Genomic DNA, 14287 nt, shown 5'->3' with positions numbered 1-14287 from the left:
CTCCTAATTAAAAGATGTGTGATAATTATACTGATTATTAGTTTTTACATTACTATACTACATACTGTAAAAACTGCCAAATTGCCAAATTCAAGTGATTGGTTAGTTATGCAAGCGTAATTAATGCATAGATGGAACATTTTGACAAACTGAAAAGTTTAAGATTTGAAGTGAATCTAACAGTATAGAGATTATAATTAAAATTGAAATGAACCATATTATCAGTTCAACTGGGTGGTGGGCTACTGTATGTAACAGAAGTGTTATTATGGTCTCTGTGCCAAAAACAGGGACCCCCGTTCTCCTCTGATTTTGGTCTTTTTCTGGTTTCGGGTCTGAAACAGTTGAATATTTCGAGTAATCTGTCACTTTATAATGAAGAAATACCTGGAAAATACAAATTTTTAAGTTTTAACAAAGCTCGTTTGCAGCAAAACCTGGCAGCATGGAAATGCAGTGGTTAGCATTGCTACCTCGCAGCTCTGGAGCCCTGCATTCGGTTCTGGACCTGGGGAGCCCTCCATGTGGAGTTTGTACTGTATGTTCTGCCTGCATTTGTGTGGGTTTCCTCCAGGTGCTCTGTTTTCCTCCCACAGTCCAAACACATACTGTACTGATGGGTTAACTGGCTCATGGGAACACTGGCCCTGGTGTGAGTGAATGTCTGTGTCTGTCTGCCCCGCGATGGACTGGTGTCCCGTCTAGAGTGTATGCTGCCTTGCTCCCTTTGCTTGCCGAAACAGGCTCAGGGTCCCCCTGAATTGGATAAAGCACTTAGAAAATGGATGGACGGAACAAAACCTAGAAGAGACAGGTGTCTTTGAGGTTCACATTGGGACACCAGCTTCTCATGTAATCAATGCAATTCAAATGTACAGGTATCTAAATTTCCAGTTAAAACCAAGAATCACGAACACTCATCACTTTCTTAAGCAATGAAGCATAAATTGTAGACCACAGACACAGATGTACATCAAGCTCAGTTAAGGACAGTTTATTGCTTCTTTTTAGACATTTTATATCAATATCTTTGATATACAGTATTACAACATGGGTATATGAATTTTTCTTGCGTCTTACAAATTTTGTCTTACAAATCACAATCAGGAACTAAAATTACAGTATCTAATAATGTTAACACAACAGGCAATCTGAAGGAGCAACATTTTGCGTATCTAAATAAAATCAAAGTTTTGTTATGATCTGCAGTAATTTCACTTTTACGAAACGTCAGTCTTGTCTGTGTGAATTTGAAGGACCTCTGCAGTTCCAATACGGTCTACAAAACATTAAAAAAACTAAATTACTTTGAGAGCTAAGTGATTTTCAAAAACATTCACTGTGCAAGAAAACTGAAATACATTTTTAGATTTCTTAGCATACATATAGATTATCGTATTACCTGGCCTCTCGTCCTCTTTGATTGATTCTTGATTCTGCCCTTGGTTGGATCTAAGCAGAAACACAATGACTGAATCAATTTGCTGATAATGGCTTCATGCCACATTACCAGCTATATGCAGTGCAGTATTACCGGTAAGGACACTATGTAATTAAAACCCATGCATCTGAGGCTAAAACCTGAGAGAGAGAATCACAGCTAATCTAGGTTTGTGGGCAAGATACAACATTTCCCGTCAACATGAATAAAATCCTTAAACCTACATGCCGAATACATGCTAGTCCAACACTGCAAGCCATGTGCTGAATTGGTCAAGGGCTGCTCGTCAAGGATGTGTCATATTGCATGACTTTGATGTGGTCTAGAGTTGGTCACAAACACACACTGACAAGAGGACCGGCATTGCCAGAGCCATGCTTTGTGTGCCAGCGCGCTGGCGTCCTGTGAGCTGACTCCTCGCGCTCTGAGACTCAATGAGCGGGACCACGTTTGTTTAACCTGTGTCCGGTGAAAGACCTTCTCATCAGCGGAGACCCCTGAGTGTGGAATCGCTCTCCCCGGCTTCCGCTTGTGTGTCGGCTGTCAAGGCTGCTGACGTCTACTGCCTGCTGGATCATCTGCATCACCAGGTCTTTCTCTTCCGAGATGACCCAGGGAGGAAAGTTCAGTTACTCTTAAACTCAGCCTTTGTGCTACTTAGAGAAAGAGTGCTAATTGTATAAAAGGTGCCAAACATGCCCTTTGAAAAGTGTGATATTTAACAGCAGTTCACGTTATGTGGTTATGCGTTTTATAACACAAAACATGCCAAAAATATTTCAGTGGCTTTAGATTTAAAATATCAATTGCACCAGAGTAGCCTCTGGTTTAACAATATAGTATTTGTTAGCTTTCAATGACTACATTGGTGAAACTTAAGTCTAAGATGCCTTAATGTTTTTCACAAAATGCCTGTACTGTACATCCTGACATTACTGTACATTTCATATAGTTTAATGGCAAAAACCTTCAATGAATAGCAATTTGCTCTAATAATAATAATATATCAAAACTGTTATATACCTCTTGCTGTAACAGTCAAATAAAGGCTAAGATTTTTTTTATAAGAAAATAAAAACTATATCTTATATCTTATATAAATAGATATGGCAATGGCTCTGTATGGCAATATGAAAATATAGAGGAACATGTCTTTCTTGACAGATTATTTAAACTGAATAGACTGGTGTGAGTCTAGATGTGAGAGAGTAAGTGATGTACGAAGGAATATGTACTGTAGCTTCTTTATTTCTCTTAAGTATCCACACCCTGGTTTGCTAAATAAGAAGGGGCTGAAAACATGAGTTACAGAAGCCATGAATCTCAATAGTGTCAGAGATTGTAAGCAAAAGGTGGAAACTGAATCAGAGATTCAGGGTGTAAGAGGTGCGGCTGTCTGTGAAATTACAATACTTCTTCAGGAGCTTCCACTCCTGGTCTTGGGGAAACCTGTTTCCCCGTGTTTTTTCTTTCCAACCAAGTTCTTAATAGCAGAAAATTTAAAACAAATTGCCTATTTCAGAGCTATTTTAAAACATGTTTTCAGCTCTTACAGTATTGAATGGAATTTGTCATCAGTATTAACTCTGTGCTTATGAGTGAGTTTCAGAGCTCCCATCACTCAGGTGTGGCAGCTGAATTGTGACCAATTTGACAAAAACTGAAGTAATGCGGGGTGTCTGATACTGTGTCATTCCCACCTTTGCCTGTTGATTACTGGCCACCTGTTAAGAGCTTTTAGTCAGAAATAAGGAAAGAAATTCTCAATTAGCAAGATGAAGAAACTGTACAAAGGTCTGTACAGTGAAGCTGATGGAAATGCAATTTAGCAGGGCTATTTTAAAATCAGTACAGAAGCACAGAAAAAAGTCTAAACAAGCAAACAGATCCTACACCAAATAGCTCTGGTGACTGATGGCCCAGCTGGAATGGAAACCAGCAGACACAGAGGTCCCTTTGGACTAGTACTGAGAACCTCTGCTCTTCGTGGAGTTTTGGCTCATTTATACAAGTTGTCTCCAACCGTGGTCCTGGAAAGATACCATCCAGAAAATCTCCAATATCATCACAGATCATTGGATTCTGAAGATTGGGAGCACTTGTAATTAACTCAATTAAAATAACTTGTCCCTCAAGGCTGTCAGTTTCTGTTCCAAATGATTTCTGAATTACATAATCAACTAAATGACCTGCAATTTTTCACAACTGTTCCAAGTCTTCAGAGTTGACACTTTAATGGTTACCTATAAAACCTGCTGGGTTGTGGCTCTCCAGGAGCAGAGCAGGAACTGCCTAATTTTATAGACTAATTGAAGTTCACTAAATAGATGTTGCTGATCCGATCTCTCAAATTCAAAAGAGGCTGTTTTAAGTATGAAACAAATGATTGACAATTTTCCTGGTGGTGTAGTGAATGGAATTTATTATGTATACAAACACTTTCTATACTTTGTTTTCAGGATAGCAGAAGGGTTAAGGATTGGAAAGTACTTTGATGAATGTAAGAAAGCTTGTAGTTCCAAAAAACAGATTACTGTAATTGTAGAATTGCATTTTTTTTAAATGCACACCTGTGGCAGAAGGGAATCTCTTCCAAAATTAACAAAACCACTCTTGAAGCATCAGCTCTAATCAGCTCTAATGCTTATGATTATACTCTTACCTCTCTGGCCCGCTAACAGTAGCCACTGCTGGACCTGTGACAGGGAGTCTGTTTGCAGAATCTGACACAGAAGCTCCAGAACCTGGACAGGGTCAAAGGGAGTGAGGACGGGTCAGAGTGACACAAAACAGAATTAGAGTTAGTCAATCCGTATCTGACCTGCCAATACTAACAACCTCTGGCAGCGAGAATGGATTTTGGCAGCTGTAAAGCAAAACAAAATGTTCGACTGAGGATAATTTCAGTGACTAAAGCATGTGAAAGCCATCAGTGCAATTTTAGAACCTAACACTGAAATAAAAAACAAGGTGCACCTTGACCAGATGTGATTGAACAGTCACTTGGGATAAAATCTGTAAAATGAATACACGTTAATGTACTTTTACTAAAAACCCAGCAATGGTGGTGGGGTTTGCAACATATCTGATCTATTTAAAACCTTATCCCTGGATTCTAGTTTTTTTTAAATGTAAGTGCAATGAGAGGGGAACATTCAGCTCCTCTAGTCTGTTTGGATACTAGTAGCTAATCCAAGGACCTCATCCAGGCTCTTCTTAAAAGAAGCCAGGGTATGGTCTTCAACATCATGGCTGGACAAGCTTGTTCCAGGCTCACACAACCCTTTGGGTAAAGAAATGCCTCCTGTTCTCTGTAATAAGTGTGCTTCCTGCCAAAGTCATCAGTCTGCATTTGTACAGACTACGGTCTTTGTGCTGGTGTATAATGGCCATATGTCACCCAGGTGGGGGCAACACTTAAGTGGTGGATGGTGGACTGTTATTTTGTTCTAAACTGCAATAACAAAAAAATAGAAGGATCCAGATATTTAAGACATGACAGGTTCTGAGTGCTGAGGTTCTGGAGACAAGTGCAGTGTGGGTGGATCCACCTGGCATTGCTGTCACTGAGATCAAAGTCGTTACTGCAGCACCAACACACCCAGGCCATCAGGCAACGTGGCAATCATCTCTTGCTGCACTGTAGGCATATCTCTGGAACTGCAGGCACGTCTGAATACATCACGAGTCTGCGAGCACCAGGAGGAACACACAGTTGCCATTACTACAGTCAGAGCAGTGTGGTGTTACCATCAGTTCCTGGTCATGGAACGCTGGTGAGGGCACTTGACCTCTGGCCCTGGAGTGTCTCCTGGAGGCTGGGGTTGAACGCCGGCTGGGGGGCAGCGAGGAGGCAGGGATTATGCGGCCAGTCTGTGCAGAATATTGTGTAGCTCTGCGAACTGGGCCTTCCTCTGCCTGCTGACACAAAACACCACACTTAGAGTCTGCTATAACTACAACTACAATTACAGTGTTCACAAACAACCTGAAACGAACTTTACATTTAGCTTATGTTAGTTTTTTTCTTATGGTAATGACTTTTTAGACCTCCTATATAAACACAGAAAAATAATTCAAACATATCAGATAATTAGATTAAGAAGTATAATGTGTTTTATTTGCAGAGCTTACTGTGTCATTTCATTAGCTTCATATCATATGATAGGAGCAGAAGTCTAATTAGTTTAATCTATAGCAGTCTGAGTAAGGAGCTATATCAGCATATTAGTTGGAACACATTGAGGTTAATTCCACACTCAAATGTAAAAAGAAAGATAGGGTTGACTGTGTGCAAAGTGCACAAAAAAGATTCTACAGCCAAAACTAATTAACCTCTTCTTGTTCCACAGAAATGGTAGCTAAAGTTTGCATTTGAAGTAAAAAATTGTAGTCAAATTCAATTCCTACCAACAAATTCCTATTTTATTGTTACTGTAAGTGAAAGATTTTATCTTTTGAATGGCAGCACTGACACACCTCTGGCCATAGCTTCAGCCCTCAAATTTCAAATTTGAGAAGAAGCAAAATTCTCAGGTTATTATACTGTACAGTACAGTACATGCCACTGACAGCACAGCAAAACAGAATTTTACTGGGTTAACTAGAAATAACTACTACTGTTTCAATGGTTAACTCTTTGATGTACAGGCATTAAAGAGTCTGTCCTTGAAGAATCATTTTTTAAAGAACAGCCTTTTGATGTATTTAAATATTGTTGCTCTCTGTAAATCCCTAGACATTACCCCAAAGACAAGCTTTGACATCTCAATTAAGCATGACAAATGAATTGTTTCGATACAATATGACAGTGTCACTCACTGCTGTTTCGCACATTAATTGTCAGCTATAAAAAATGAAGTCAACATACTTCAACATGTATGAGTCAATTAGCTCTTCTTGGTAAGAGAAAACTCTACATAAATTCTTCACTGTGCTGACCTACAAAGAGTGTCCAAACTTTTGTTCAGCACTCACTTAGAAATGATAAATTGTTTTTTCCAGTTAGCAAAGACTTTTATTGCTATTCTTGGCTTGTCATACAGATTGTATTGTATTGTCATACAGATAAAGATTTATACGGTATCTTCCAAATCTCTTGGTAAAACACATACATAACCTGCAATACAGAACCTCAACAGCCTTGAGGCCTTACAGCTGAAAAGTTAAACTTTCCTCTTCTTCTTGTCATACTTTCATACTTGTCATACAATGATATACATTACCTAACAGGTGAGAAGGTGATCTGGCACAAACAGGAGACGTGTGTGTGTGTGTGTCTGTGTGTGTGTGTGTGTGTGTGTGTGTGTGTGCGCGCGCGCGCGCGCGCGCGCACGCTTACGGCTTTTTTGCCATCCGTCCCAGGTGAAGCTGCCAGAGAGAGTTGGGCTGCGAGATCTTTAAGTTCCTCCCTCCAGGCTTCGGAGAGCAGAGCTGTGGTCAGAAACACATTTCATTTGCAGTTCAGTGTTTCTCACCATTGCTCACCTGGCACAATTCTGCTCTGGATGCTACTGTTTACCAGTACTTCAGAATGAGACAAATTATTATTTTACACGTTCTTTCCTCCTTTATACCATAACCTACTATATGAACACAGGAAGGTGAACTTGAACATATGACCACTAGATGGCTTCCCTGTCTGTAGATAACCGAGGGGCTATGGTTAATGAGTCTTAACTATGTTACTGCAAATGACGACACCATGCAGACAGAAATAAATAATAATTTGTGTTATTTCAGCCCTGCACCACTCTACTTTCCCAGTGTATCCCATTCATAAACCTGCTACAGGTATTAGCTGCTCAAAAGGCAGAGGTGCCGAACCACTGAAGACACACCATACCTGTTCCTTGCTTCTGGGTGTTATTTCCATACAGATCGTTATTTCCGTACAGATCCCCAAAGGGTATTTTGATTCCAGGGGCCCCCAACACAGTCATAGGAAGCTGGCTTTTAATGAGAGGGTGAGGAGATAATGGTGTTGAAGCATACCAGTCGTCATTTACTGTGCACACGGGTCTCCCATTTAGACCTTCAGAAAAAAAAAAGGTACATTAAAGGTATTTGGTAGGAGAAGTGAAAGAAAGCCAACATTTACATAGCTCACAATACTGAGAAAAGCAAACTTCCTTAAAAAGTTTAGTTACATTTCTTTAGTAGTTTCAAAGTATTCCCTATTCACAGTTCCCTCTAGGTTTTATTGCACATTTACTTTGTCACGGTCTTTCTACTGTACATCTCTCTGTGCTTTACAATGGCTACACTTTCCTTATGCTTTTCTTATGGCATACCACAGTAAACAATAAGAGTTGTTAATGAAAATACTTTCCTTTACACTGTACAAACCTTGAGAATGTTTAAGCTCCCTAATATCAATTGTTTTGGCCGCTGAAGAACAAAGAAATGACCAATAGCTCATCTTGGGACTTGATTCAAAGTTTTCAGCAGAATATGTGTTATATATTTATGACCCTCCCCCTGAGCAAATCATTCTCTTTCTACTTCACAGCTAGCAGAGCACATTCGAGTTTAACTGTGTCTGGAGGAAGATCTTCGGCATAGAAGATAGCAAAGAGCGCATATTCATGAGAACGCCTGCTGGGATCTGAGGGGGACTTCAATAATTGGAAATGGGGGCGCATGAAGGAGGGGGACAAGGCATGGGGAGGGGGGGGTGAGCACTGTATGTGCCCAAAGCTGTGAATGTGTTATTTACCGAGATGAAATTAGAAAATATCACAGATAACCTCATTAAAAGGTGTGAGGTGACATTTCTGTAATTCGAAATGGAGTTTTTAAGACTGTATGCTCAGTTATTGTGGCTGATAAAAAAGGACCCATTTCTATGTCCAGCACGACTAGGCTAAATGATAATTGCTGGCACTTAAAATCACAGGCAACATTCTTCTCAAATCATACACAATATTCGCATCCATCCTCCCACACATCAGCTCTGTTGGTTCCTATTTACAGACATTACTTTTAACACCACCAATACACTGCGCCCAAACAGGTTTATAAGACATTAATCTTGTGAGTGATATTTCAGAAGAGAACAATTTGAGAAAGAAGGTCAATAAAACCAGGATTTATAGGCAAACAGGAAGTGGTATGTGTTCCAAAAGCAGTCCAATCTCAAGACTTGCATTCCAGTCCCGTCTCATTTTAATCAGGATTACCTCCACTGCAGGTTGTGGTAAGGGAAGTGATGTGTGGTATTTTATCCAATAAATTATATTCTGTGTTAATCTGTATTATGTGATGGGACCTAAATGTACTGTTTCAATTATTTATTCATGTCAGGTCAAAAATCAGCTGAAAATCCTTTCTTCCATATAAAGGAAATCAAGCCGATACCATGTTAGAAAATACTGAGGGTATTGTGGGAACCTATAGGGTTTCTATTTAGGACAGGTCATTTGTTAAAAGCAGAACCGTAATCAGACTGCTGAAACTAAATTTCCAAAATATTTTTAAACGTTGCAGTAGTTCAAGAATCCCAGTACACTGCCAATTTTTCCCTAAACCAGATTGTTCCAGTACTGTATATCCATCCATCCTGTTTTCTAACTGTCTGATCAAATTCAGAGCAGCAGGGGAGCCAGAGCCTATCCCAGCAAGCAATGGGTGCAAGGCAGGATACACCCTGGGTTGGATATTCCAAACTAAATCTGTCAGAAAAATCTTTTATTTTATTTTATTTTAGATTTTTTATTTGTTAAAACTTGGGTTCCTTCCCACAGAGGATAAAAGACTGTTGGCATGCCTTCAAGGAGAAACAGAAAATAATTAAAAAGCATCAGTGATATCACTTTAAGTCTGAAGGCACCCCGCAAGTTGTAGCTTTTTTTACAATTCTTTTATTTTAAACTTAGTGCTATAGGAGAATAAACAAGTAATTACAGAGCAAAACACAACACATACACAAAATTACAGTTGCTTAGCCAAAAAAAAAACAGACAAAGAACAACCTCACATCTGAGCTCCTTTATCAACGGCAGCATCCCAAACAACCAACAAAGCGATAGAGGCTGAGCGCAGCTGAGTCACAAACCTTACTTTCAGACAAAACACCACATAAATATCCTATCCAAACACAAGAAAAAAGCAGCAGTCTCTACCAAACTGCTCAGAATAGTGTTCTTCACTTCAGTCTGCTGAGAAACTCTCAAGCATTGCTAGTGTTAACAGATACAGAATGTAACAGGACCTCTGGGAACAGGGCAAGAACAGCACCTAATGTATAACCCAGCACAGACTCAATGTATTTCCAAAACCCATTAATTTGGGAGCACTCCCAAAACATAGAAATGTCCATTACACTGGAGATAGAGTTGACAGGTAGTATTTGCTGATAACCTCATTTGAACTCTTCTAAGTCGAGAAGCACAGAACCTGGTAAGAAGCTTGAACTGGGTAAGCTGGTAGCAAGTCACAGCTTTGATGAAAGCTGGAAGAACCTTGGACAATGAACTCCTAACTTACCCTGATCAAGCACTTGGTCAATTACTGTATGTACCAAGTGTACTGTATGTACCATTTGTCTGGGGAATCCCAGTTAGCTAGTGATACAGCCCAGGCTTGAACCCGTAAACTCAGTCTCAGTCTGACCTGAGAAGGAGGAGCCCACATTGGACTTTACTTCAGACTCTATATAATTTTCATTTTGTCAGGAATAGCAAGCAAACCACTAAAACTGTGATGAGATACTAAATCACCTATGGGCACAGACTCCTGAATGAAGACAGTATTGGCTATTTATTTTAAACAAGTGTGAATATAAAATAGCAAATAGATCATTTCCAGATTATGTGACCAGTCCTGCTGTCAATCAATAGATCAATTAGTGTCACTTTCATAAAACCTCAAGGCCATCTGAAAACTGTGGAAAATAATAACGGACAGGAAGACACTACGCTGGAATCATTCTACTTTATTTGTGGACTTTGTTACCTCCACTCTGCAAAGTTCACACAAGCAGTAATGGAGTGCTGTCCTAAAGAAGGTTCCCGTTTGTCACCTCAGCTGAATGACACCGCTTCATTACTGGATAATGCCTTCCACACATTGCAGGAACCACATTGTCAAACAGTTTTCAGAAGCAAGCACATTCTTTTTAAAAATAAAAATGTGTAGAATTCTTAACATTTCAGCACCGACTGGAATATTGTTTTGTGATTTTAATTGCACAGATTGACTATTATTCTGGTGATTGATTTGGAACCTCTGAACTATAAAAGTCAGCCACTCCTTTGTAGCAGCTTTTGCAAGTCAGTCAGGCTGAATTCACATTACGTTTGGCTCCCAAGAAATAAGAAATCTTTATGTGCACAATGTAAAGAGCCCTTTATATTTACTGGATAAGATCAAACCAAAACACTTTAGATGGGTACTCATTTTAAAACTAGAACAAAATCTAAAATTGTTACAAGAATGAGAAATGTATTATTACTGTATTTTATTTTACCTGTTCAAATACTTGCTCAGAATAAAAGAGGTGTTATTCATTTATCACCCAAAAGACAAAGCCAGTCTTAGACTACTGCGTACCACTAAACATCTGGAGTCAAAACATTAGAAATCACATCCAAGTTTTACTGACTAGGTAGCATCAGAGCTGGTGGCTATAAACCAAACTATTATACTCATTTCTATCAGAATTATCTATAATTAATGACTCGTGCAGATGACTTGGCTTTGCACAATTTTGACTTTGTTTTAAGAGTTAAGCACTGAGTCCAATTTCAAAGGCATAAAATGGCAGCAGGAATCTGAAATAACTAGAGCCATGTAGAACAAAAGAAAGGTTACAAACGAAAGCAGGTTACTTGGCCCTTCTAGCCAGGCTCAGATTTAGGTGTTCGTAGGCCCTAGGCACTTCCACTCTGAAATGTGCAAAAAGAGGGGTAAATGCCAATTGAATTACATTGCTTGACATGATGCACTTTAAACTATTCTAATGCTAAACCACGTGATTGATGGAGCAAGTTGAGTGACCATCACTTTGTTACTTCTAATTTCTAGAAGAGCCGCTAGATAGCGTATGATTATTGATTTGGAGCACCTACAGTCGATAGCAAGCATGTTGTTTCAGCTCATTTTTCGTTAGTCACTAGTGTTTCCCTCCTTTGTAGGCCCTAAATATTTCATAGGCCCTAGGTACCGTGCCTATAGTGCCTAATGGGAAATCCGGTACTTCTTTTAGCCCATTTGGAGATACTAGCTAACTGACCCCATGATTGCATCCAGCTGTTTCTTGAAAGATAGCTTGTTCCAGACTCCCACAACTCCTTGGGTAAAAAAAGTGCCTTCTGTTCTTGGTTTTAAATGCTCTTTCATATACAGCAGTTTATTTGTGCCCTCTGGTTTCACTGTTCATGACAAGTAAATCCACTCGACTGACTTTGAGGATTTGAAATCCTTAGTTCAGTAAAGCTATTAACCATCTTCCTTGGATGTCGAGTAGTCAGAGCAGTGAGGCTATCTTAACCAATGAATAAGCTAGATGAACACAAAACCACAGAGGTGCTGTAGATTTAAGCGTTATGGGAGTATGGAACAAGCTACCCAACATGAGGTTGAAGCCATTACTCTGGTTTCTTTCACTGGATGAGATCCTGGGATCAACTAACTACTAACTACCAAACAGGCTAGATGGGCCAAATAGAGGATGCAAATAAAGGTTATTTAAATACTTTGTGAAATGACCTGCAGAGGTAATCCTATCAAAAGCACTACAGTATCTCATTCTATTAACACTTACAGTTATGTGCTCAGCAAGAGCAAAGCCCTTTGAAGCTCCAGTGGTAACAAGTCTGGACTAGAGATTAAGCCTTGAGAGAGGAAGAAGCTTATTTAAACTGATAAGGCTCTTTTCCCCCCTTGTAACTTTCAAACAACGCTCAAATCAATGTCAGTTTTGTATAAGGCCAAAGGAAAGATGAGCTGAAGATATTTATACTTTTCTCACACTCAAGCTGGTGAGTGTATAAATATTTTAAGCAGACATTAAAAGATTTGCACCAAGAGGAATTCTGTACATCAATGGTGGAGTTTTTCTTCTTTTATCTGCACATAGAAGACAAGAAGACAAGAAGGACTCTTTCAAGTTAATTTTTGTTTAATTCTTATTTAATTCAGATTTTAACCTAAAGCTATGCTGAAAGGAAAGAGACAACCCCGAAATCCCTTTAAAAAGGCCCATGGATGGGGTGTCATTCTCACCGTGCTGTATTTTTTTGGCTCACCTTGAATGTGTGTTACTCTGTTAGGATGTGGGTTGTGTCTGGAAAAGAAGGAATGGTGACTCAGCATGCCAAAGCGTGGACTGCCTTTGGCTGGTCCTTTTGAAGCCCCAGTCAGTCTCAGAGGATTGTTAAAAGACACTTCTTCGGCTTTTTTCATGTTCCCAAAAGCAACCTTACGGTTAAAAGTGCCAGACACAGGATCCTCCAGTGTCCCCATTCGTTGCCTTACTGACAACTCCATGGCCCTGGGAGACACAATATTCAGCATGGTGAATGAGGCTGAACCAGTCATTTCTTCTCACTGGATTGTGGGTAATGATGATTCCTTTGCTCTGTTACCATGGCACTGAATAAAGAAACAACTGGTCTCTCAATCAGCACATGGAAATAATGACAGATTCTGTTGCATTCAATGAATAGTTTTATTTCCTTTTTCTTTTTTGATGAGGTAGCCTGATTCAGTCTTTTACTTTTCTTTTTCCTGGTGTTGTCAAAATAGGTAAAGGGGACAATAAATCAATTTGATTAACTTTCTATATTAAATGCAGAACTTTATGTTTATCTCCTGTCAGTGCTGTGGAATTTAACAGAATGGCCTTTTCTTTGAGACTTTAAATTGAAAATGGTAATTTTACAAATTTCTGCTTAAAATACTGTTGTGCTAAGACTACATACACTCCTTTTATGTTTAAAAAAGAGTATTTTGGGATGTGAAATAATTTTAGGAAATAGTTCTATTGTCTACATATCTTGTCTATTTTTTCTCATAATAATCTGTATCTGTACGGAAAAGATTCTTTTGAATCACTTGTTGCCTTCAGTTGTCAGGTTTATAGTGATACTTTTATTACAGTAATGGGGACACCTAGGAGAATAACTGCTTAATCAAGATAATACTGCTCAATCTAACAGACTGTACATTAGATCCATCTTAACCTTTCATGAACTGCACACTATATGTGTGACTACTACTACTGTCAATCTGTACTTACTCAGTCTTTTTATCCATTTTGGAGTCATTACTTTCTTCTGCTGCCATTTATTTTTTTTTCCAAATCACAGCAAAGCACAGGCCCTAAAGAAATGCAAATGTTTTTGTTCAATTCCCAAAAGGAGTATGAAACAAAGTTCTAAAAAAATCCCCAAAAGAATTTCTTGTCTCCAACATCAGATAGAAATAAATATTTAAAACATTTTAGATCACGGAATGCAAAATAAGTAAAATTCTTCCTTAAAACTGGGCATATTTATTTGCTTTTTTGTAATGTAATGCCAACAACTCATGCAGAAAGAATTAATGGAAACACTTGTAACAAAAGTACCAATGCATGGAAAACTTTAAAACTAAACTCTGCTTCTTGAAATCATTCCAATTTGTACAGTTAAAGGTACCAACTTACAACTGGTACATTAAAAGGACCTTACCGTTGATCTTTTCAGTAGCGCAGGCCTCTCTCAAGTCCACTGAGGTCCACACAGCACTCAGTAATCCTCTCAGTCCTCTGCTGGCACTGTTTGCAGAGTTGCTAGGAAACTAACTCTCAACACATACAGAAAATGGATACAATGGACTGGTTGGGCACCATACACTTAAAAC

General features: G+C 39.0%; 1 protein-coding gene across 1 annotated transcript; it reads right to left on the bottom strand.

The window, feature by feature from the left end:
* Positions 1-982: 982 nt before the first annotated feature.
* On the bottom strand, positions 983-12982 carry tbata (thymus, brain and testes associated). Its single transcript, XM_088915765.1, has 8 exons — positions 12691-12982; positions 7287-7475; positions 6783-6874; positions 5192-5359; positions 4104-4185; positions 1901-2039; positions 1403-1452; positions 983-1279 (listed from the first exon to the last, which is right to left on the bottom strand). Exons 1-8 carry the CDS (start codon positions 12980-12982, stop codon positions 1221-1223), a joined length of 1071 nt encoding a protein of 356 aa, XP_088771891.1. The 3' UTR covers positions 983-1220.
* Positions 12983-14287: the final 1305 nt, after the last annotated feature.

This window comes from Atractosteus spatula, chromosome 5 (assembly GCF_055471065.1).
Source record: "Atractosteus spatula isolate fAtrSpa1 chromosome 5, fAtrSpa1.hap1, whole genome shotgun sequence".
Lineage (NCBI taxonomy): Eukaryota > Metazoa > Chordata > Actinopteri > Semionotiformes > Lepisosteidae > Atractosteus > Atractosteus spatula.
This window is presented reverse-complemented; position numbering and strand designations above follow the sequence as displayed.